At 40.5% G+C, this 25,572-nt stretch overlaps 2 protein-coding genes across 7 annotated transcripts; one reads left to right on the plus strand and one right to left on the minus strand.

The window, feature by feature from the left end:
- The first annotated feature begins 379 nt into the window (after nt 1-379).
- Nucleotides 380-4,853, plus strand: dhdh.2 (dihydrodiol dehydrogenase, tandem duplicate 2). Of its 2 annotated transcripts, XM_039794644.1 has the most exons (7): nt 380-513; nt 1,260-1,371; nt 1,674-1,837; nt 2,976-3,228; nt 3,912-4,036; nt 4,291-4,441; nt 4,661-4,853. In XM_039794644.1, the coding sequence occupies exons 1-7, from the start codon at nt 424-426 to the stop codon at nt 4,768-4,770; spliced, it is 1,005 nt and encodes a 334-aa protein (XP_039650578.1). In that variant the 5' UTR covers nt 380-423; the 3' UTR covers nt 4,771-4,853. The 2 variants fall into 2 exon arrangements, with proteins under 2 accessions (XP_039650578.1, XP_039650579.1); XM_039794645.1 differs by lacking the exon at nt 380-513 and having other exon boundaries at nt 1,257-1,371; nt 1,639-1,837.
- Nucleotides 4,854-5,086: 233 nt separating this feature from the next.
- pkma (pyruvate kinase M1/2a) lies at nt 5,087-25,157 on the minus strand. 5 transcript variants are annotated; one of them, XM_039794641.1, is made up of 11 exons: nt 25,096-25,157; nt 16,136-16,320; nt 15,684-15,775; nt 12,880-13,011; nt 12,587-12,773; nt 12,193-12,463; nt 11,790-11,940; nt 11,370-11,522; nt 9,293-9,459; nt 6,545-6,726; nt 5,087-6,368 (listed from the first exon to the last, which is right to left on the minus strand). In XM_039794641.1, exons 1-11 carry the CDS (start codon nt 25,140-25,142, stop codon nt 6,262-6,264), a joined length of 1,674 nt encoding a protein of 557 aa, XP_039650575.1. In that variant the 5' UTR covers nt 25,143-25,157; the 3' UTR covers nt 5,087-6,261. The 5 variants fall into 5 exon arrangements, with proteins under 5 accessions (XP_039650575.1, XP_039650576.1, XP_039650577.1 ...); XM_039794642.1 differs by lacking the exon at nt 25,096-25,157 and adding an exon at nt 23,431-23,576; XM_039794643.1 differs by lacking the exon at nt 25,096-25,157 and adding an exon at nt 23,258-23,279.
- Nucleotides 25,158-25,572: the final 415 nt, after the last annotated feature.

A 25,572-nucleotide genomic window follows, 5' to 3' on the forward strand; every position in this document is an offset into this window, starting at 1 on the left:
AATGATAAATAGCAGGCCTGACAAAATGTCCTTGTACATGTCAGCTCTTACCAGAAAAAAAAATGATATCTCACATCTCATATCAAAATAAAATAGGCCTACAGATTAATGTAAAATATAAATAGTAGATTTAAAAATTAAAATAGATTAAAAATTAAAAGAACAATAAAACATAAATAAAAGTGACCATCTGAGTACAGGCAGGGAAGAAAGAAGAGACAACAGCATTAAAAAGTAGTTTGTCTATTCTGGTGTTATGATCCCTATCTGGAGGTCGCGTTTTTGTTCCGTTAGCACAGATCACCATCATGTTATTTTTGTGCAACGTCACACATTTAAAAATAATAATACTGTGTCTCCACCTTGTGGCAGGTAACTGCTACGGCAACTGCACTCAATCTCTCTGTCCGTTTCCTGTCCAATATGGCAACCAGGTGGGGAATCTGTAGCGCAGGGAAGATCAGTCATGACTTCACTGTGGCCCTGAAAACTCTTCCTCCTGAAGACCATCAGGTATCAGTATGAGTATGTGCGTAGACACAAAAACATTTCTGGTTTCAAATGCAAAACGTCTCCTCAGGACTCGGTGAGGCTTCTCGCTCCGTGCAGACTGCCTGTATGTGTAGCTGCTGTTTATGACGATCTGAAGTTCACACTGTTACAATCAGGTCCTATTGGAATGTATGGAATATATGAATGTTATGCAACCTGCCGCCTTAACGGGCTAAATGCCACCGACACTGGGCATCAGTGAGTTTATATCGTAGACTGTACAGTCAAGCAGTTTGCAGCATTTCGAAAGCAAGCTTTCTTTTTTACCGTAAAATCCGCACTAAATGGGCATCTACATTTTCTTTGCAATCCTATAACCTAAGTATTACGGTACGTTTTTTCCCCCCAGAAATAATTACATTGATGCAAAACAGATTCAAAAGCAGCTTCAGATGATAATGTTTTATCTATTTATTGATTGATTGATTGATTGATTGATTTAACGTTGAGATAAATAATATAAGAGAGAAACTGTAAGAAAGTTTTAATGGATTTATTTTGCAATTCTGGTACATTTCCATCCACCAAACACTGGGAAAAGCCCAATTCTAGCATTCAGTTAAGTATAGTGAGTAATGCAGAAAATGTAATATGACAATACTAAGTCCATATTCCTGCAACAAGTTAGATTGTAACTTTGGGCCTTTCATGAAGTTGGAACAGGAGCACTGTGTTTAATAAATACTGTGCTGCAACTGTATTCACAGGTGGCGGCTGTGGCAGCTCGCACGTTAGAAGATGCACAGGCGTTTGCCAAAAAGCACAGCATCTCCCGCGCATACGGCAGCTATGATGAGCTGGCCAGAGATCCAGACATAGGTTGGTTTCTGTCAGACCTGGGTCAAATTAGATTGACTGATGGCTCTTTGCATTTGTTATTTGAATGTCGTTGAGCACCAGATCTAAGCGATTTGCTGTTTCAGGACAATTCAGAGTGAGCTAAAACTTTACAGTACAGCAAACCTGAACCATCTGTTGAATCTCCACTCATTTCCAGTTTAGTTTGAACCACAGCTGTATACCTTTCCTGTTGCTATTTTAGTGTTACATGAAGTTTGACTGACAGAATAATCTCTCTTCCTACAGCATGCTCTCTGGTTCGTGTGTTTATGTGTGTGCAGATGTGGTGTATGTTGGAGTTATCCACCCTTACCATCTGATCACTTGCCTGCTCTTTACGAACGCTAAGAAGAATGTGCTGTGTGAGAAGCCGCTGGCCATGAACACCAAGGAGGTGAAGGAGATCCTGGCCTCTGCCAAGAGGAATGACGTCTTCCTCATGGAGGTAGGGATGGAGCAGACCAAAAAGTAAAAAGAATGTCCTCTTCATAGCTTTTATTTCTTCTTCTCCATTTGTCCCCTGTAAAATCACTGTGAGCTTGGGATGTCAGAGTTAAACGTTGATCTACTTTATTCTTTGCTAGTTACAGAAAGGGTCTGCAGAATGATTGCAGCATTGTTACGTGGTACTTCTTTTAATATGTTTCTTGTTTCTGTGAGAAACAGGTCACACAACAAAGTATTAACAGTCATGTTTTGCATCTATGCAAAATTAAGGCAGCATTTCTTTTTTTTTAATAATACTCATTTGATTACAATTTTTCAAATCAAAATATAACATCCAAATTAAATCGTGGATGGATGAATTCACCATTAAGACTTCTACTGTATCAGTGTTGATATGTAGCAGTAGACATTTTAAAACAACTGACTTCATAATGATTTTGTCAGTTGGCAAGATAACAAGTCACGTTTTAATCTCAGTTTAGTATACTCTACCGAGGGTAGTCTGTCTTCACTTCAGTTTAAAAGAGCCCTGATATTACTTCTTCTAACCAACCTATATTTTCCATATGGACTGCCTATATAGCCAACCAATATTTTCCCTTGCCATACATGTTTAAAGGCCTATTATGATTATTGTATTTTTTTTTCTCTTTCTATGATCGTTTATTTTCTCCTTTGTCTTTCTTGTCTGGTGAAGACTCTAGGCCGTGTCACATTGAATGTATGCACTTAGTCTGGTAATGATTGTGCTTGTGTATACTTGCATGTATTATGAATCAGTGTTCTTGATGTGTGTGTAAAATGATTGATAAATACATACAAATTGTGTAAAGATTACATTGACATGATTATTTCCTGAAATATGCTGCCTGGAGAATGCCACCTTTCAAGCCCCTGGAGAATTGTTAAGGGAATTCTCCTTCACATTTCCCTTGCAAATTATATATTGTATCTTTTAAATATATTTATATGTGTATATAAAGAAAAGAAAAAAAAGAGGCATAGTTACAAGACCTTGAAAATGAAGTGAAGTTAAGTGAAGAGCTATAGCCTATCGTGTAAGTCAATACCTGGATAACAAAACACCAAGCACATCAAATGTAACCGTATGAAATGCCTCCTGCCCTTTGTTCTAGGCTGTCTGGACCCGATTCTTTCCATCCTCAGTGGAGATCAGACGCCTGCTGGCCCAGGGGGAGGTGGGAGAGGTGAAGATGGTGAGATCGGAGTTTGGCGTGCCGTTGATGCACGTGCCGAGATCGACACAGAAGGAGCTGGGCGGAGGCGCAATGCTAGACATTGGCATCTACTGCCTGCAGTTCATATGCATGGTGTATAATGGAGAGAAGCCAGAGTGCATCCAGGCCACGGGGACCTGCCTGGAAACGGGTAATGACAAAGAGACCATTAGTGTCTCACAGATTTGATTTCTGAAGCGCACTTCATTAACATGTGGGGATGTGTTGTGAAAATAGCTGATTCATTTTTGGAAAAAAAAAAAAAAAACCACCAACAACCTTTGTTCACATGATATGGGTGATATGAGTCTAAAGTACATTAAGAAGCATGTTGTAATTGCCAAGTAATCCTCCTCACTTCTGCTTTCTCTTTACTTTAAACACATCACACGGGTTGACAGTGGCAGGATAGTTACCCATTGACCTCACTCGTATACATTCGCGTGCAGCTTCTCATATGATAACAGATGGGAGTTTGTATTATGTTGGAGCTTGTAAAATCTTTATCAGTATACAGTAATTCCTGCTGTCTGTGAATTGAGAATTTTTAATCAAGGGACTGTGTCTGATAAGACTTCACCTCTTATGTGTTAACATGGCACAATAAATGTTAAGGTTTGATATCAAGATACCTAGTCACTGCATTCTTATCTTGTTCTAAATGGCATTCTTCTTCAATATAAAGCATAGTGGAATCAACCGACTCAACATTTTGTTTGCAGAGGACGCATGGAAGACATTATGTTGCACTTTTTTTAAAACTGTCACTAACTTCACGTTTTGTTTTATTATCACTTCATCAAATGTAAATCACATTTCTGTATGTTATTGCAGGGGTGGATGAGACTGTAGTCGTCACTCTGAAGTTCTCCAATAACAGGATGGCAGCGTTTACGTGCTCTTCGTGTGTACAGCTGCCCAATGACGCCATTATTGCTGGTACAAAGGGCACCATCAGGGTAGGCCATCACAGCCGGGCTGCTTAATCAAATACAATTCAAATAGTCTGAAATGCAGAATCAATTTCATGTGCATTTGCATGTTGAATATAAAATGAAAGGTTAGTAAGTGAACCAAGGTCAAGTGTTAAGCAACGTAGGAGGGAAATAGTGAAGTTAAATGGCTGTTGTGTAATACAAAGAAGTATTTTCACAGCACACACACTATACTCCATCATATTCATAATTGTATGTCTGTTATTTTTTTTTTTTAGATCCCTGCCCACATGTGGTGCCCCACATCATTAGTGGTGAATGGGAAGGAGACCCAGTACCCAGTGCCAGAACCCTATTTGCCCCTCAACTTCCTCAACAGTACAGGGATGCGTTACGAAGCAGAGGAGGTTCGACAGTGTTTGCTTAAAGGTACAGACATTCATAATATTTTAGTGTGTACCTATATCACTACAAGTACTAACAAAATAACTAAAACAAGCATAATCAGCTGGTAATGAATAATCAGTTTTAATTTTCACTTTCAACACAAGGTGGCATCAGAAACACTTAAATCTTAACGGCCATTTACTAGGTTTGTACGTGCAGACTGAACAGTACGTGTTCTGACGGTGTGATATTTCCATGCAGGGCTGAAAGAGAGTGCCGTTATCTCCCATGCTGACTCTCTTCTGATGGCTGAGCTGGAGGATGAGATTCGCAGACAGGTGGGGGTGGTGTACAGCCAGGACTGCCACTAAATGTTGAACATGAAGCTGGATCATTTCCCCTTGATAAATGGAACAAGTTTGTAATGGAAAATAAATGGTTCTTTAGGTTGTAACTGGACTCTACACGAATTCACTTATCAGTGAGGAACATGGTACACTTGTGAGGAGGAAGAAAGCAAATCTTTCCCCTTTTATTTGGCTGACTGGGATTTGTTTTAGTTTTTCACCTGAATAGATAGGTGTATTGCCATTGTATACAGTAAAACGGAATTCTGTTGGACACACACACACACGAAATTTCAACTCCTGAATATTCATTGTCAAACAAAACATTTGGAAGACCAAGTTAAGGTAAGTGCTCATCTCTTTTATTGATGGAAATCCAGTCTTTTCGGACAGCTCAGTACAACAGCTAAACATAAAAACTTTACATTTAGTTAGTTCTTACACTCTATTATTACAATCAGAAACATGTTAGACACATGAAGACAGCTACAGTGGGTCACCAACATAAAAGGGGGAAGGACAAGCAGAGGGGTTCTACCGCTCACCCACTGTGGTTGAGAGGGACAGGGTGTCAACCCTTCACCAGGTCCCCTTTGAAAAAACCCTAAAAGTGCTCAATAATAGTCAACTTTAATGAACCATACACGAATGTCAACTTAGAAATGCAAATAAAAAGGTAAAGGCTTTGATGCATCTAATAAAACAAATACAGTAACTAGCTCAAACACCACTGAGGTGGACATCCAAAACTAACATTTCTCTATTGTCAGACAAAATATAAGTAGTATTGGATGTCCCAAAACAAAAAACTTTACCAACTCAAGTATAATATCGAATGTAACATTGTCTGGAGGAGATTAAGAGTGCAACACTTAGAGATACACTTACAATACAGTGATAGCTGGCATAGAGAAGGGACACTTCATACAGACACCACTACAGAAGGATCCGTTTGGGTGGAAAGTTAGAGCCAAGGCTGCTCTGTGGGAGGAGCCCTTAGATTTAGGATGCCACACGTTTGTTCGTTATATCGGCAGAGGAGTGCGATTAGTAAACTGGTACAGTACTGAATGTGCTCTGGTAACAGCCTGCCCTAACACCAACTCCACCTAAACAAGAGCCAGTATGTACATGCACATAGACCGGGATGCATTCACTCTCAGATTGGTTCACCTTTAATAATACAAGTGTTTGAGTGAATAAATACAGCAGTTTTTGGTCAGGGTGTATTAATCTGAGGCCCTGTAGACTGGTTTGATTGAGAAAAATCAATGAAAAAACAAATTGAGACATAATGTGGAATTGTAGCCTTCACTCCCACCCAAAACAGCCCCTTGGCCATGAAGGCTATATTGTATTTTCTAATTTATTTGCATTATTGCCTAAATGGTTAATTTGTCAGGGATTGAGTCTGTGAGCCCGGGTGTTGGATGAGAAGGGCTGTGAGCTGCAGTGGAGCGCTATGAAAGATAGATGAAGGTGGCGGGAGAAAGCAGAGCAGCCCTGTTTGGCTGTTCAGGCAACCAGAACTACGCGCATGGTGTTGGTGTAACCGGAGCCTGGGCGCCAGCCGGTCAAGACGATGACAACATCTCCCACTTTGAAGAAGCCTCGGGCCTTGCCTGGTAATCAAACATTAAACGTGTAACTAAACATTGTTTTTACATTTTGTTTAGCACAGTGGCTTAGCTTCACACCGAAAGGTATTATGCTGGGAAAACTGTACATTTCTACAATTGTTCTTCTACACTGTTAAATAGTTGTGCAAACTACTACAAAAAAGGTGACAGATTCTTACCCATATCCATGGCAAAGTTGACGCGCATGTCAACGTCCTCTGCCCACACGTCGTGGGCGGGCTTGGTGTAGAGGACGGGGAAGATGCCGCGGTACAGGTGGGCTTGGCGAGCCGTCTGGGCGTTACGGGTCACAGCGAGGATGGGGGCACGGGGCCTGTACCTGGAGATCAGGTGGGCGGACCTGCACATACACACAAACATACAGCTAGGTATAAAAAGGTTTACCTTACCTCATTCACATTAAACTAATGATTGCAACAGTATGACGTAATACTTCTGATTATTAGGGAGGGAAACAGCTGAACAAGTGCAGCGCTAAAATAAATCATGCTTACTTTAAGTGTGCAAAAATATTTGTTGTATCTCTTGTGTTTACTCTTGCTTTTAAAAGTCAGTAAGAGGCTCCGTTACCAGGAATGGCAGTATATGTAAGTTAACTCAATGAAGATGGATTCTTAGAGGAAGCAATTCAGTGTGATTAAAAACCCTGCACCCCACATACAGCTGGTGTTTTCAGATATTTTTGGCTGGTTTAAATTTCGGCAGAGCTCCTGTATGCTGGGCGTTTGCTGAGCTCAACGAATTTCATATACCTAAATCAAAACGACAACAAAAAGGCTGAGTTGTCATGCCCAAACAGGTGCAACGCAACTAACAGGGTAGTTAGGGAAGCTGAGCAGAGTCTTAACGTCCACACAATCAGCCAAATTAAGGGACACTTCTGGGGTATCTTGGGTGTGCAGAGCCTTAATGTCAGTGGCCCAATCAAAATGTCCACTCTCACACACTTAGTCTTTGATGTGCCTTAAACCAGTGAGGACTTAGGGCTGAAGAAATTACCCAACCCACAATTTATACCACAGTGGTATAATGTTAAAAACAGGGATGACAGCTGGCAAGAACAAGGTAACAGGTATGTTAAAGTGATGGTTCGGAGTAATTTCACCCTAGGGTCCTTTGCACCATGACCTCGAGCCAAACACCCCCAAAGAGTTAGAGTTATCAGCTGAATAGCTTAGCGCAGGGGCTAATGGATCCAGGTTTGTATCTCGCAAGTTACCCCACTAATAATGCCCAAAATGATACCAAACTTCTACACTAGTACAAATAGGTTATGCACTCATAAAACGATGGATTGTAAAGTTTGTAAGTACACCAGAAGTGTATGTAAATAACGCTTGCCGGTTGGCTTCTCGTCTCTGCTGCTGCTGTTGCTACTGAGTGCTTAGGGCCGTCTACAAATTACAACACCAAAAAGAGATAAATATTTTTGTTTTATTAATTTAATGATTAAATAAGGTAATGTCGCCAAACTTACCTCAATTATAACTTGTCTCCTGCTAGTTATACTACAGCATTTACTTAAAAAAAAAAAAGTTAAATTAATAAATATTTTTGTTGCATCTCTTTTCGGTGATGTAATTTGTAGACGGTCCTAAGCACTCGTCTTACTGCCGGCAGCAGCAGCAACAACAGCAGCAGAGAGCAGAAGCCAGCAGGCAAGTGTTATTTACATAAACTTCTGGTGTGCTTGCAAACTTTCCAATCCATCATTTTATGAGTGCATAACCTATTTGTACTAGTGTAGAAGTTTGGTATCATTTCGGGCATTATTAGTGGGGTAACTTACGAGATACACACCTGGATCCATTAGCTCCTGCGCTAAGCTATTCAGCTGATAACGCTAACTCGTCCAATATTCGACCCAGTTGAAAAAAGCTACCGGGGGGGTGTTTGGCTCGAGGTCATGGTGCAAAGGACCCTAGGGTGAAATTACTCCGAACCATCACTTTAATGTATAGAGCAGCACTGTCTACAACTCATGATTTCCAATACCATTTTCTAATTGGATATGATTTCATATACTATAAGAAGCTACAGTATGTAGTAGCATTCGATTTGATTAAATCTCATATGATGTTAAATAAGGTATGTGAAGGGTGGCCATTGGGACTGGGCTAATGACAACTCCTACTCTTGCAATCTGTTGCTATCTGCGCACACACCCCCTATGTAACAGCGCACTTCAGACACACACGTACACACAACATCAAAGGAGACGGGATCTGCAAGAGCAAATTAGGTGGTGGAGGGAGAATCATAAGCAGTGTTGTCGACACCTTACCTTCTGGACTAGGATCATTTCACCTTTTGCCTTCTCTTTCCTACCTCCCAGTCTTGGTGAGAACAATCATGGCACTAGCGCAGCATTTGAAGGCTGACTCAACGGCACCAACAGCTACGGCCTCGGAGGGGTCTCTGGTCAGTTGGGAGTGTCTCCTCAGCTCCTCAAACTGCTGTCTGTGGAAGGTGGCCGCCTCGGCCTCTCGTGCTATCTGAGCCCAGATGGACCATGAGGGAAGGGGGGGTGGGGGTTACTCTCAATCCCCCACACTACCACTACTGCATGCCGGGTCATTCACACCACTGGGAGTGCCGGGCAAATACGTAGCTAGATTCCTGGTTAAACAAGGTTAGTTGTTGGAATAATGATGGACTAACATCAGTCAAACTTTTTGGTAAATGTGTAAATTTGTGCCTTTTTACTGCAGGTCTTTGAAAAAGAGCTTAAATTTGTCCACATGGGTAAAAATCAACCAGCAGTCTACTTAAAGCGTTTGCCAGACTCTCCCAGTTACTTCGTCAGTCAGTCAGTCCCTGTCTGGCCCTACTCTCCCTCACTCAGACTCCTTAAGTACCGATTTCATTTTCCTCCTTGAACTGCTAGGACCAGATAAACCGCCTACCTTCCAGAGCCAGTGAGCACAATCAACCCAGAGGCTAAGCTCTTAAAAGAGGCCTCAACAGCACCGATTGCAATAGCCTCAGCGGGGTCTTTGCAGTACGGCGTGGAACGACGCAGGTCCTCAAACACCTGCCGGTGGAACATGGCTGCCTCGGCTTCACGAGCGATCTGGCACAATTGAGGGCAAGATGCATCAAGACAAGGCATTCCCACACAATGCACACACACACACACACACACACACACACAATGCACACACACACAATATGAGTGGAGAGAAAGGACAGGAAAACGGAACAGAGAGGGACAATGTTAGAGACACACAAGAAGAACAGAAGATAAAGTAAAGAATTGCAGGGACAGAAGGAGAGGACAGGAGGGACAGTGAATAGAAGAGTAAAGGTGTGCAGTTAGTGGGAGAATTTTTTTTTAAACATATCCAAGAGGCAAAATTTTACCACAACCATTTACATGAGGTATTAGAATAACAAAAAACTGTACAATACAACACATTCTAATCTGTAGACAACTATGCAACTGAGATAACCTTTTGAAAGGACTATTGAACCTTAACTTTAAAAGAAGAAAAATGACAGAGCTGAGCTTAATAATAATTTATAAAAAAAAAAATGACTTACAAACTATTGAAACCCCAAATTTAAGTCAACTGGGAGTTGAAAAATAGAGCTGGGAGTTAGAAGGCTATGCACTGCACAATTTTTTTTTAAAGAAATGGTTAAAAACATTCAGGAGGAATGAACAAGAAATGCATTAGAAAGATTGAAGTAAATGAGAAGACAATGCCAGATAACAAAAGAAGAAGCAGAGTTGGTCCACGCAATGTTACAAGACCTCTTCTGAATAAAAGTACGGTTTTAGGTCAGTGAAAGTTGTCGTTCACTTTGTACTGTGAAGCACCCCATGCAAAATCAGCATGAAGGCAGCAAGCTCAAAGGGGGGGGGGGTGCAGTACTGCTGAGTCACTCCTACATCTGCATAGCAGTGCAAAAACAGTGTAGCCGAGAACAGTAGAGGTTAGCCAAGAAAGGCCTGAACAGCGATTAAGCATTAAGTGCATTATCCATCCATGTAATCGATACTAATTGTGATTTTACCTATGACTTAATTATTAACAGTCTTGGGTCTGAGACTTCAAAAACATGTTTTTCTTGTGTCTGTCCCTGACTGAAAAAAAATAAATTCTCAATCCATTATCAGCCTAACTTCATTTAAGTTTTTTCTTTCGCAGGGTGGAAATATTCAAACAAAACAAGTTCCTTCGCGAGACGATTTTGCAGAGGCTCCGTCTCTGCATCTTAGTGCCACCCAAGATGATTGTGATTGGTTTAAAAAATTGCTAACGATCCCAGAATGTATGGGAGGTGTAGCCAGACCTTACTCCACAGCGCTGTGGAGATAGGTCTGGCAATGCGAGACTACTTCAGATTTGGGTGGGTTAAAATGTCCCAAGGGGCCATTACGGTAAGTTACACATTTGACTGTGTTCCTATTCTATCAAAAACCACAGTCACAATTATCCCAACTGAATGGAAATTATGCAGGTCCAGCTGTTTTTGTAGGGGTTTTCCCAACTTTGCACACCATTATCATACCATTACCTTTAACTGATGACATTTTTAATGATGATCATTCACCGATTACTCATAAGCATGCATAAAAACGTAGTGAATATATAAATTGGAAATTAGGGGATGGATAAATGAATAAATGAGAGGCGCTTCCAGTTGGCCTAACAAACCCGCTGACACCTTCTTCAGCAGCTGTTAGGCCAAGTGGAAAAAGAGATGCTGCGTCATTGGGAAACCGAATGACAAGCCATAGAAGTGTTTGGGAGAACACACAAAAAAAAAAAAAAACAAAAAAATCAGGAAATGAGAAAGAGCAGTCTCCCAGTCTTAAGAGCATGCTTTAAGTTATATAAATTACAAATCAAGCAGATTTATCCCATAAACATAATTATTTTCTCCAATCAAGAATACTTTTTTTTATTATATCTTGTTATGCTTTGAGTTTGAATACATTATTGTAATGTGTATCTTGAATATACATTAACTCACCATGTGCTGTGTGCGTACTGCCTCCAGAGGGTAATCTCCCTTGGCAGTCTCTCCACTCAGCATGATGCAGTCGGCTCCGTCCAGCACGGCGTTGGCTACGTCACTGCCCTCAGCACGGGTGGGTCGGGGCTTCTTGATCATGCTCTCCAACATCTAAATGGTATTCGTGTGAGGTGTTAGAAGGTAACATAACACAAATCTTAAAAACAGCCTTTTGAGTGATACAGATTGAATGCTCACATGTTTTACGAAGATTTAACTGAGACTGCCCTCCTTCACATTAATATAGCTGCAAATATGGACATATTTGAGCTGTCCCAGTACAGCCAGTCATCTGCCAGTCTTCAAAAATAACAAACCTCAGCTCCTGGGGGTGATATAGCTAAAGAAAGACAGTTATGTCCTTTGCTTTTATCTAACCTGAGTTGCACATGTGATCGGCTTGCCGGCTCTGTTGCAGCGACCGATCATCATCTTCTGGGCTAGGAAGACCTTTTCTGTGGGGATCTCAATTCCCAGGTCACCACGGGCCACCATGATGCCATCGCTGGCCTCCATGATCTCATCAAATCTGCACAGAAGACCGAAAAGAACTAATTTTAAATCAAAGTAAAACTGTAAATTTATCATAGGATGTTTGGAGTTTGAAGGCCATGTAAAAAGGAGTGGATTCATAAAGAAAAAACAGCTAACCAAGGAATTAATAAAATAAGATCAACAAACAACTTATCACAGCACACATATATCAAGGTGTAAACGAAAAGATCCACTTTTTGGATTCCACACAAAAAAAAAAAGACAAAAACACTTTATCCACACACACCTGCGTACACCCTCGTGGTTCTCGAGCTTGCTGATGATCTTGATGTCTTTGCCTTTCTCTCCCAGCACTGCTCGGACAGCGTGTACGTCTGCTGCTTTGCGGATGAAGGAGGCAAAGACCATGTCGACGCCGTGCTCCAAGCCAAACTGCAGGTCCTGGATGTCCTTTTCTGAAACCGCAGGCAGGTCTACAGCAGCACCGGGGAGGTTCACTCCCTTCTTGCTACCCAGGGTGCCACCGTTCTCAATCTCACACATGAGGAAGTCGGAACCTGGAGAGACAAGGAAATATTAATGGGCTGAGGCCTTTCATTGGGAATTAATACATAGCAGTGCTTTCTGAACATTTAATGATCACAAGATATTTTATTCATGTTTGCCAGTCCTCCACTCACCAATTTCCTTGACCTGCAGGGATATGAGTCCGTCGTCAATGTAGATCTTGCTACCAATTTCCACCACTTTGGTAATGTTCTTGTAGTCGAGCCAGAGGACCTCCTCACTGCAGTTCTCCTGATAACCATCGTCCAAGGTTATCTTGATCATGTTGCCCTTCTTCAGCTCCACCTCAGCAGTGCCGCTCTGTCAAATCATTAACAGACATAAGTTTTACTTTCTGGTTGGTTTGTTTTCCTGCTAAATGCTAATAAAGCCATTTTAAAAGACTACTAGGCGATGCTAAACTCACTCCCTTGATGAGGCCAGTCCTGATCTCTGGGCCCTTGGTGTCCAGGGCAATGCCGATAGGCCTGTATTGGATACTGCCAGGCTCAAAGCTCTCACACGCCTCACGCACGTTCTTGATGGTCTCTGCATGGTACTAAAGAAAAGAAGAGCAGTACAACAGGTTGAAATATCTCCAGAGATACCACCAAGCAAGATACTAAACAGATTTTTATTTTTATCATACCTGTGACCCTCTAACTCATCTTTCTAACAAATCATGATACTATCACACACATTGATATAAAAAGAAATCTCAATTTGGCAGAGGCACTGGTATTACTAGACAGACTTACTAAAAGATAAAAGGTTGTATACAGCAGACACAAACATCAGGCCAGGTCAATTGAAAGGCAAGGTGTGTCCGCCATATCACACAGTCGTAAACATGAGTCATACTGTCAGCATCAGTATAAGGGTCAGGGAGTTCTTTCTACCAAGTGTCACAGGAATCTGGGTGCACCAAGCAGAATAACTTGGAGCCTTTAAGGTCGAGTGCCTTGTGAATTAAGCATTACATAATGCCATTAAATAAGACCTGAGAGATTACATAACATACAGTATCACTTAAGTAGCATTATACAGATATAGAATGTCATTGTATGTGTCCTTGAGAATTGCAATATCTTTTGCCTCAAGTGTGTTTTATGAGTGGGTCAGCTAGAGAAGTGCAGGGTTTCTCAGGAGAAGTTCCTCAGTGAAGTTGGTGTTAAACAACAGACCCAATACAACCCAACAATCCTATCATAATTAGAAATGTAAACAGACTTGTCTAAAATCATTAGTTATGTGGCCTGATATTGTTCACACCGTCAACAGAATCTGGTGGCCGACCTTGACCCTTGAAAAATGTTTTGGGAAATGATGCAAGATAACTTTAGAGAAATTCAGCACTGTCACGTTAATGTTGCAGCCATCTTGGCCAGTGTTTGTGGCTTTGAAGACAGCTCTCTGCTGCACATGGCTTAAACTGCCCACCTGGGGAACCAGAGCTTTCAGTAATAACTTAAGTGGTAGGTAATCACATTGGCTGCCTTTCACACTGGCAACACATTGAGGTAACACTACATTCACTGCACGGGATAGTGCAGAATTTTGGTAAGAGACCGAGGTGAGGTAGACAGTGTAATGTTTTGAAACCAATGTTGCACAGGTGACTTAACTGTATGTAATTTGTATGTATAGGTCAGGGTCCATACATTTGTAATTCCATGTTCTACATGTATAGAAAGCATGTAAAGTGAAACGCCAGTTAATGTTCAGCTAGTTCTCATTTCATTAGATATTATTAATACCGTTTGTTTTTTTTAGAAATGTGACTTTCTGGATTTGCAACATAATCTACTTCCCACTTCTTACTTTAGTTTAAAGTGGACTGACCTTGGTGTTGGTTTGTCAACACACACAATTACAGAGTATCCACGTGCTGCCTGCTGAGGAGATAAAGGGCAGGAAGCTACAGATGACGTATTTATAGTACCCAAAGCCAACAAAGCTCCGATTTATTTTGCTTTTCTCCAAATCTCGACCAACCTTCGATCTTGTTGGAACACCTAGACCCACACAAACCAGATACTTTTCAATAAGAAGAACTTCAAACAAACACTCTCAAACAGAATTAATAATTTCTATATTCTTGGACGGTTAAATATTTGTGACCGAATCCATTTTAATTCATCTACACAAAAGTCTTTCAAAATGCCAAGAAGTGTGGAATGTATGTGTCACATCTGTTAGTGCAGTGAAATTACATTTTTGGATGTAAAAGCTAAAAAAATAAAAAGAATTCTAGGGGCATCTTACATACTCCTAATTTACATGGTTCTCATATAGAAAAATAGTCCTAATGTCAAATAAACGATTAAGTGACACTATGGAATAGTTCAACTGGCTTCAAAGAGCCCCACTTTGCATATGGATTTGCGTCCCCCCCGCCCCACTTTGTTTTACCTTGAGCCAGGTTGGGCCATAAAAACAACTCACCTGAACATGCTTTCTTAAGTTTGCCATAACTCATTCAGAGATTTGATTTGTCTTTTTCCATTAGGCAAGCCGAGCAATCAAAGTGATATGACTTATCTGGCTTTTTAGATCAGAACTTGTACTGACCGATGGCGAGACTAATCCGCCAATTCTCATTTGTCGGTTTTTAAAATAAAATAATTATAGTCAAGAGGGAGGTTTTACCTGTGAGGCCTCATGGGTTACTGAAGTTAGCTTAGGCACATAAATCGTTTTGTGCACTGATAAAGAGCTGGGTGCTTTAGGTGAGATCTGTAGCTGGTATAAGCCACTTTATTCACCGGTCCTCCAATAAAACTTCAAAAGTATCAACTTTACAGAGCATTTGCCCTTGTGTGAGACACAGATCAGGCTTAGTCAGGCTGCATCAGTTTGAGTTGAAATTTGTTAGAAAGCCCATACTCTAATCTTAAGTAAGTTAGCACTACTATTTTTTCCATTCATGCTGGCTGGCCTAGTCTTGCTCAATGTGCCAAGCTGATTTCAGTTTATAATGAATTACGTGCTTGCCCACTGTGCATTGTTGACTTTCTACTTTCACCATATTTTTTTACAGTTACCAACACTGCTTGAAAAGCAAAAGAACTAGACAAGAAAAGGCAAGACAAACAAAGATCAACATACCAAGCAATACTATTCTGTGATAAGGCACAGAATCTTTATGGGAAATTATCAGCACAGTTTAAACGTGACTTAACAATGTGACTGGTTAGCTGTAACTTTAGACAGAATTGTGCAAAGACCTACCTCATGTGAGCCATGGGAGAAGTTCAAGCGAGCAATGTTCATTCCAGACTTGATCATCTCTTGCAGCATATCCACCGAACGGGAGGCTGGCCCTGCAGGCAGTTATTGAAAGGAAAGGATTTAGACTGGTCATACCTTTTTATTATTAAAAAAAAAATAATTATCATTTTAGTTCTCCTGGTAATAAAGTGAATACATGTCCAGATTCATTTACATGACACACTATCTTTAGGTGAGGAAAGACTCATTTTGATTTAATGATTAGTACATTTCTAGCAGGTTTTATTTATGAGTTCATGAAGTTAAGTGTGTGAGCGCAAACATGTTTAAAATGTTATTATGCAATAAAACTGCACTGTTCCCAAAGATAATTGTAATAATTATGGTGCAGCCCTACCAGGTATCTACCTACTAGCAACCCTATCACCTCAGCAACTAAAATGTTTACCAACCAATGGTGCAGATGATGCCAGTGTTGCGTGCGGTGGTGGGCTCTGAGTCGATGTCTAGCAGGCACATGTGTTCCAGGAAGGTGTCAGCCATGGCAGCGTTGAGCTGCTGTGTCTGGATGAAGGCAGAGCCCATGTCTACAGATTTTAACTGAGGCATGGCGATCACTGGTGTAAATGGAGAAGTCCTGCAGAAAAGAAAAATGGAGAAAATGAGTTAACGTCGAGGACTCAGCGATGGCCAAATAGCTTTCTTCAGTTGACCACTGTTGGTCCAGGTTTCCTTAACCCTTTTCAGAAGCTACCAGCCACTACCAAACAAAAGTTAAAAAAAAAAACATTAATCAGCAGGTTACATTGTATACTAGGATTGCACAACATAGTTTTAGTTTATTTATTTATTTTAAAATCGTAATTGCAATATCCACTTGCGCAATAAACCCTGACGAAGACGCGATATTGCACTTTGAATAAAGTAAGAACGTATTAAATTACATTCTGTCTGTAGAACTATTTTGTCTATTGCACTATGCTGTTAACTCTCTGGCCAATCAGACAGAGCCCTCACTTTTATGCATTGTCTGATTGGTCAGAATCTGCCTGCACGGGAGTGAGGTTTATTAGACAGACTGTGTTGCTGTATTACTCTGCATGGTTATTGCAAGTAATATGGTTACGGCGATATTAAACAACGTTCTTGCATATGTTCCTCATATGGTGCAGCCCTAGTGTATAGTAGGCAGTGGTGGCCTAAAGGTTAGAGAAGAAAGCTGGGACCGGGAGGTCGCCAGGTTTAATCCCCAGACCGACAGGATTAAATTTCGGTGGGGAAAGTGAAAGAGCAGCGCTGGTCCCTCCCTCATTACCACCACTGAGGTGCCCTTGAGCTAGGGCTGGGCGATATGGAGAAAATCAAATATCACGATATTTTTGACCAAATACCTCGATATCGATACCGGAACGATATTGTAGTGTTGACCATTGGTGCTTTCACAAAATATTTACACAATGAGATTTTTGATAAATAATCATCAGTAATGTGGATATAATGACTAAGTGTATAAAGGCAAATAATAAAACAGCCTGGTAAGTTCAGAAATTGACATCACCTTACTGTAATGCAGCCTTTAAAACTAGGAAAAGACAACACTTATGTCATATTACGATATTACAATATCCAAAATCTAAGACGATATCTAGTCTCATATCACGATATCGATATAAAATTAGATATATTGCCCAGGCCCTTAACCTCCAACCGCTCCAGTGGAGCTGCTCAGTGGCCAGCAAATCAGACTGTGGTTGTACTGGGCAGCTTCCATGTATGAATGTGTAACTGTGTGAATGTGATCAGGGTGTTCCTGCAAAAGAGAGGCTGCCTCTCAGTGAACCTTCCCTGAATAAATCAGGGTTAAAAACTAACTAACTAACTAACTAACTAACTAACTAACTAACTAACTAACTAACTAACTAACTATCGGCTGTTTGAGTACAGCCAAAGTTAAAACTTAATACCATTTGGCTGGTAGCTGTATTCATTTATAACTCAAAAGGACAGAGATCTAGGGTGAAGAATTTATTCCCCACTAAGGTCAGACTGGCCAGCAATTAATGGCACTTTAGTCACCTTGCTGGATGTCCTTAACATATGGTACATAAACCCGCTGTGATAGTGAAGTCAAAAGAGAGGAGAATGTCCCAGTGGGAATTTAATTAATCATGTTGATTGCTGATTTTCACGTGTAGTACTTCCGGGACTAACAACTGTTGTTATTCACTTACGAATTCCTATTTCGACTAACCTCAAACACCAACACTAACAATTAAGATCAGGCTCATTAAATGCTGCCACTGCAATTCTATTTAAATACAGATGGGAGCTAATTTGCGCAAGACTGTCTTTTCTCGAGTTACTATATGCCTTTTCTCTAGTTACTATATGCCTATCAGGTTTCTCAACCAACAGCTTATACAGTGACTAAATGTATGCTTATGACAACGGAGGTAAAGAAAAACACTCCCACCTTTTCAGTTAGCTTCCAATGGTTTACAATTTGATAACAGACACATAAATGTTGATCTGAAAAGCTAAGGACTATGTTAAGGCCAATACTTCTGCACTGCTATCATACTAGAGGTGTTGAAATTAATCAAATAATCGATGCATTGAATCGTGGACATGGACGATGCTGCATCGATAATCAGCAGGCTCATAATCGATTATTTCTGTTTACAATTTAATGTAGGCCTAACAACATTTCTGTTTACATATTCATTTATGCATGCACATTCAGGAAGTGCCATGTGCTCAGTGCTGTAGTTTTATGTATCCAATTTATTTAGTATTAGAGCACTGCAGAAGGTTTTGTTTTTGAAGCTTGAAAAGCTATGAATTAAATATCCTACATGGCTTTAATAGAAAAATGTATGTGACGCATCATGATATCGAATCGAAGACATGATAATCATAATTGACCACCCATGGCAACGGCAACATTACGAACCTCATCTACAGGGCTAGAACTGCAAAGCTTTCATCACTCATTGCTAACCAGAAAAAGGGAAAAGATACTGTACAGTGCAAGCACAGAAGAGATATTACATCAAATCCTGTGTAAATGGCTCAATACTTGCCTGAGACGCTTCCTTTTTTTCTTCGGTCTAGCCCTGTCACCATTATGAAGTACACAGTATAAACTAGGGGTGTCACTATTCCCCAAATCCACGATTCGACTTTAAAGTCGCAATTGGATTTTCCATCTACATTTCTTTTTCAAACACTGACGGCATGCCATTGCTAGACGAAATTCGAATGTTGATTTGTAAAGATCAACAGATCGTTGGTTATATTACCTGACATCTGTCATTTACATTTTCTAATTCTTCTTTAAAAAGATCGGGACTATTTAAGTCCTGTGTCCTCATGAGGTGGTCAGAATTTTATTTCTCTACAGAAGCTGGGATCTAAAATGAGTAGCCTAGGTTATAGCATTACCAAAAGTCACTCACTTGCTTAAGAAAAATGTTGCTTCAATACTTAATACTACAAGAAAGTGTGCTGACTACCTACATTCCCACTGCCATAAACTATCCACCTTCTGCACTCTTTCCACAATCAATATTACCCATCAGTACGGTACAATGTGAAGATACTGTACATGATACATTTGAAACTTATGGCACTTTTTCAAACAAGGATAGAAAGTTAAACAAAGCAAGAACATAAAACATTCATAAAATACAGGCGATTTATAAGATATGTAGTTGATAGAAGATTATAGCCCTATGTAAATTTTTCTCAAGTGGTTTAAAGATATGAGTGCCTGCCAGGTGCAAACTCCACACCACAGTTTAAACCACCCAGGGACGGATTAGGTTCGCTCTGTTTAAATTATACATTGAATGCATTTCAACAAAGAACACTCTCACTGGTTGCTTCTTTGGCAGAGCAACAAGATAATAAAACGGATATCTCTTTGTGAATAACTCCCTCATCCTTTTCTGACCCCCTCTACACAGATTCAAGACCTGTCCGGAATTACTGGCTCTGAGCACGTGGTCCTAATTGTACGTGGCCCAAAAAAAAAAAAAAAAAAAATACTGTAACTTAGGCAACTTATTACCATCTATAACAGAACAGGTTGTATAGGCTGATTATGTAGGCTATTCGTAAAGCTGGGGCAGCTGCAACTGAAGAAATGTTCACAGTGGCACCCCCAAATCTGTCAGAGGAAAATCTGTTGCATTCAACGGTAACACTAGTTGTCTGAACTCTTCTTATTCATCATGTCCTAATTACAAATGCATCATGGTGGGGGATTCCAGGCAATGCCGCTATACCAACAAGCTCCTTCAACTGGAGCTGCTGATGATGTAACACTTGAGTCAAAGGGAGGAGACCAGTGCTGTACGTGAGCACAGTCACATCCCCCCACACACACACATCCACAATATGCTGTTACCATGGCTTGTTACATAACTTAGAAGGGCGTAACAATTTTATTTCAAGAATAACAATAGACAGTGAACTATCTAGACATGCTTATGGCAGCCATTTGGTGAAGAATCATTCTGAACTGCTTTGCTATTGGAGCATGACCAATATAAATATCGCAACTTCACAGTTTAATGCAATACTACAGCAATGCAACACTGACAGTTGCAATTGCAAAACTGAAAGGGGATGCACATTTAGCGTAAGAGGGAAATTATGAGGACCCCCCTTTTCCATTTGAATCACAATTTCCTGCCATTTCCAGCAAGGCTTATTAAGAGATTAGTATGTGTCATGCATTGTTTCATGTTTAACCTGTGATATGCATCCACCACAAAATGTGCTCAACATCTTTGCATTACTATCATGGAGTCACATTTAATTAGTGAACAAGTCCTAGCATGTATCTTTGTTGGTTTAACTGAATGTAATCCTCCCCAATGTAATCCTCCCCAAGACTTCTTCTGTAGCTTTGAAACATACTCTCTCTTTGTAAACTGCACGCAGTCAACAATTTCCTTATCACTATGCCTGTGCAATCATTAGCAGCCATCGTAGCATTGCTTTAAGGTGACATGCAATTTAGTATTATCTACTTGATGCAACTCTGGGCTAATCCAAGTTGGCTCACACAGAGACAATTTCTATCTGTCACACTCACACATTCATCCACCATTTGCAGGTTGCACTACATACCCCCAGTAGATTTTCCTGGTCCTCCTGGGGACAAACAGACATGTTACAACCAATGACCTCCACAACAACCCCAGTGTGTTGGATCTTCCAAGGTTAATGAGCGAACCACTCCCCGCAACAGCATTCCAAGCTAAATTGACTGCTGCAGTGCGCGTGCATACATATGACACTTCCAGGTGCTCAAGAGTAAATCCCTTCAATAAGGATAAAGGATATGAAGAGTGCCTGCTGTGACTGGGCAATCGCCATGACCGCATACAATGGACATGCATGAGACTTCCACAGCGACACACCAGAGCAGTGCCACACCAATGACATTAGCAGCTGTGGTCATACAACGCCCCAGGACTAAAAACAGAGTCTTGGCTAATAATAAAACGCACAGCATGCAGAGTCTGTTTGTAGAAATATAATACTATGAATGTACGATGGTATTTGCATATGCTTACGTTTGCCTATAAACTCCTAAAACAAACCATGTTGGTGAGGTACTGCTGTACATATTCAATGCACTTCAAATACACGTAAATCATCTGCCGACATTTTTAACCAAAGCACCTTGCATCAAATTGAGTGCATAGAGTTTTGCCAGTGCAGTCAAGTGTATCTGCAGTGGCAAAGGGATACCCATAATTGGTAGTTTTCCACCCCATGGCTCCACGTAGCATTAGTCAGCAAATATGCAGCTATGGTGGGCAGGGAGGGACTGCATGAGAGAAGCTCCAGCTGCAAAAGGCCTAGTCTACTGCACGGACATCAAGCTCAGCTGCAACTGTACCTTACCACAACAGCAGGTCAAGGACACTTCAATCCAGAACAGAAAATTTAAGTTTTGCCTGGTGGACTCCACATTAGTCGACTAATCAGTCATTTTGGTCTTAGTAGACTAACTTCCAAATAACATACGAGCATATCTCTGGTAAACACAAGATTTTAAAATGGTGCTTTTGCATGAATATTTGTGAAGAAACTCATTTTTACTGATCTGTCCATTAAATCAACTAGACATTTTGTCAACAGTGCCAGAAAGAACATTGCAATGACAGTGTCTCCAACATTTTGTTATACACTAAACAAATATTTCTCACAATACAACACAAGCAGGCTACACCAAAGGCCCTATGCATATCTTAGTCACAGTTTATGCATTTCACATCACAATTTAAAATACACCTTCACACAAAGCACTGCCTTGGTCAAATCATCTTCTTTCTGCTGTTTGGGAGCAGGCCTTAGTAATCGCATACCAGACAACACAGTCCAAGCTGCCAGACAGAGACTAAAAGCCATAACTACTTACAACTTTACATGAACCTAAACCTACTCGTCGTAGACCGACAATGTGTTAGACCTGCATTCCTGCCCCTGTATCCAGTGTCAACAAGGACTATTGTCTGTGGCACTACCACTGCAGCAAGCTACTGCAGTGACTCTGCATAGGCAATGGAAAGATTTCAAGCTTAGTTTATCATAAGATGGTTATTTCCTACAACATAACGAACGAGGTTCAGATTTATTTAAGTGTTTCTGATGAAATATGACGGGAAAGAATTATGTATAAAAGGATGAACATGAGGAATGTATCGACTGACTAACTGCCACGTGAAGGAAAACGACGAATAACACACGACTTTTAATAATGCAGGATAGTTTGAGCGTTGGTGTATTTGTGTCCCTAGTCAAGACGCATTAGTATTTGTATTATAATAGACCTTTTTCACAGCAGACATTTTGACTTGTCATAGTAGGAAAAGCACAGCTGAAATTGATAACCTTAACGATGGCTCAATTCCATCAAGTGTCCCAGTAAGCTATTTCAGTGAGACAGCATGCACAATACCAGGGCCTCTCCTAAGTGGAATTCAGCCATCATTAATGGTTTTGAGTACACCTGTGCTTTTCCTACTAGGACATGTTCTGTCGTGAAAAAGGTCTATATAGGCCTACTTAACATAACTGCAGACGATGCGCTAAAGGTCACGTTCTCATCCTGCGTCACATTTTCCTGATCTAGAGACGTCACAGAGACTGACCAATGGGAGGCCGAAAGGACGGATCCGCCACACCCACGACAGGAGGCAACAGGAAGAGTTTCTACAACGTTCAACACTTAACGCATCACACTTAATTTCATCATTTCAGTTATAATAACTGTGTCTAGCGATAAAAACAAGACTACAACGTATTAGCAAGTTAGTGACAAAAAAGATATGCTCAATACACGGACAAATTCCCTCACTCTACCCATCTATTAACTGCATTTACAAATCACAATGTTGTAGAACAAATACCAAACCATCATAGCAGGACAAAAAATAGCTCGTCTAAGATAATCACATACGTCTAGGTGTAACGGCATTTTAAAACATGATTTCAAGCTAGATATTGAAGAGTGGAAACAAGCCACCAGTGAACGACTCATAACGTTAACTTACGTTACATGCCCGGATTTAGCTACAGCTCGCAGGATGTAACGTTAGCTACAGCTGTAATAAAAGACAAAAGGTTTGAAAGGCAGTATGTGACGGCGCAAGTGTTCCACAAGTTATCAGGTCACTTCATAGAATCGATAAGCGACCAAGTTGCAGCCCATGTTGAGGATACCCACCTTATATCGCTGAAAAACTGCTCGGACTGATGTAACTGCCGTCGTTACACTGAAGAGACCAGCTCAAGGTGATCTCCCTAGTACCTCACTCTGCGGAACTACTTTCTAGGGATGCTGAGACATATCCATCCGAGAGAATACAGATAAATGAAAATAAAAACACCGTCTAAACACATTTATACCAACCGCACTCATCACAGACTACTCAAACGTGTGTTTTATTTTAGCATCACTCTTGTGGAAAGTCAGGGAATGTTAAAAACTAAAAACGAAGCGGAATGATACTCAGATATGCGGTGGAAGTGCTTGGTAAAGTTAGGGAGCCAATCGCGGCGCGTGAATGCAATGCATCAGTAGAGCATGGAGTCCGACATGTGACTGTGGGTGGCGTGCTGTAATTTCCTGAAAACCTCAGTGGTTTGGTTACAATGGTTATTCAATGTCTTTCCCAGTTTTATCGCCCTTTTAGAGATACACATAAGTAATTTGTCATGTTGTCATTATGTTTTTGGAACCATTATCCTACGGATGTGCAAATCATCGGCTGCCGAAATGGTTCATGGGAAGCATCATCACACGCGATGCATTATACGGTAACTGTACAGCCAGTAGGATAAAAAAAAAGGATAGATCTCAAATATTGTTTACTCCCTTCTATTTATTTTCTAAAAACTGGTGGTGTGATTAGACCCAAATAAGCCTACTGTTTTTGGTTTTTTTGCCCCAAATTTCAGTAGTCACAGCCAGTCAATGGGTGTTTGAGTGATGAATCAAGGACCCTCGTGGTATTAATACATCCATGATAGTACCTTGCTAACTGTGCTGTGTTTAAGGCAATACCTCCATCTAGTGATGGAAAATAATATAACAGTGACATTCATTTAGGTAGGCTACTTCATGTTGAGTATTGGAAAAACACGTGTTCTTTTTTTCATGATATAGGTATCGTTCTTCACATCATTTACTCAATATTTAATTTCTATATTTCTATATTCTACTCTATATTTAATTTATTTTACGTTCTACACATTCTAAAATGCATATTGGACACAACCAATATTGCTATAGGCTACTAATACTTTGCACAAAATGCAGATATATCTACCACTAGCAGTATGGGCCTACTATTAACTTCTACTACGTTTTTTTAATACTTAGAAATAATAATTATTTGATTTCCACAGAACATAAAAAGCCTTAGAAACTTTGTTGGAGCACAGTACATTACTATGCTTTTTTTCAACATGATAAGTGGAATGACATCCCTTTGCTAATCAGTGGTGGCATATTAATGACTGACAGTCACTACAGATATGGTTGTTTGTCCAGTGCAGACTCTAGACAGCTGTGTCGCAAATGTTCCCCAGGATGATTAATTCTGGTGCTGTGATGGCAGACAGAAACTAAATCTTTGACTCAAACACATATACACAACTGTCTACTATATCTTAACCATTGTGAGGTTAAAATCTAAACATTCAAACTTTGCAACAGAGATTAGACTAATCAACCTGGCAAAGATACTCCTCAAAGTCCTATTTTATAAACAAAAAAACACTGATGCTATTCTCAATTTTTCTTTTCTTGACTCCTTGTAGCCTATTGTACAGGTGGTCTCTTCACTGAGTCCATGTCTCCTCACGCTGTGTCCCTTTTTGCTCTCACCTTATCACAGCTGAGGTGGTGTTAGCACTGCTGCTTCCACTGCCCATGTTGCTGTTTCACTGGCTGCTGGCAGCTTCTGCCTGGATTCACTCCACTCCACTACCTGAGGCCAATGGGCACACCTGTCCAGGTGAGAGACAGATATGCTATCCAGTCACCTTGTCCACTGGCCAAGCCCATATCTGTCAGTCAGTATTAATGGCTGCTAACCCCTGGGCCACGAGGTACAGTAAGACACTCTTGGTATATGCTCAGATAAATCTCAGGACTGAGCAGATAGGATGCCCTAATGCTTCGGTGTGTATTATTACTGCATGAGTAAGGCAACTGCTACCTGTGAATGGATTATATGAATAAAAGAAGAAAAATAATCAAGCTACAAAAAGTGAAACAAACACAACTCCATTAAGGCACACATAGAAAAACTAAAATAGCACAATTACATGTTGATTACATTGATTATAATACGATAAAGAA

Source organism: Perca fluviatilis, chromosome 3, assembly GCF_010015445.1.
Source record: "Perca fluviatilis chromosome 3, GENO_Pfluv_1.0, whole genome shotgun sequence".
NCBI classification, from domain to species: Eukaryota; Metazoa; Chordata; class Actinopteri; order Perciformes; family Percidae; genus Perca; species Perca fluviatilis.

Bases quoted from the DNA above. Each gene is read 5' to 3' on its own strand.
- dhdh.2 (XM_039794644.1), top strand. From the start codon at position 424: ATGGCAACCAGGTGGGGAATCTGTAGCGCAGGGAAGATCAGTCATGAC. The intron at 514-1,259 runs GTATCAGTATGA...CTGTATTCACAG, and splicing joins TTCCTCCTGAAGACCATCAG to GTGGCGGCTGTGGCAGCTCG. The intron at 1,372-1,673 runs GTTGGTTTCTGT...ATGTGTGTGCAG, and splicing joins GGCCAGAGATCCAGACATAG to ATGTGGTGTATGTTGGAGTT.
- pkma (XM_039794639.1), bottom strand. From the start codon at position 21,094: ATGCATGTCCATTGTATGCGGTCATGGCGATTGCCCAGTCACAGCAGG. The intron at 15,776-16,135 runs GTTGGTAAACAT...AACTGCCTGCAG, and splicing joins TGGCATCATCTGCACCATTG to GGCCAGCCTCCCGTTCGGTG. The intron at 6,727-9,292 runs GTAGGCGGTTTA...GTGTATGTGCAG, and splicing joins GTGCTCACTGGCTCTGGAAG to GTCCGCCCACCTGATCTCCA.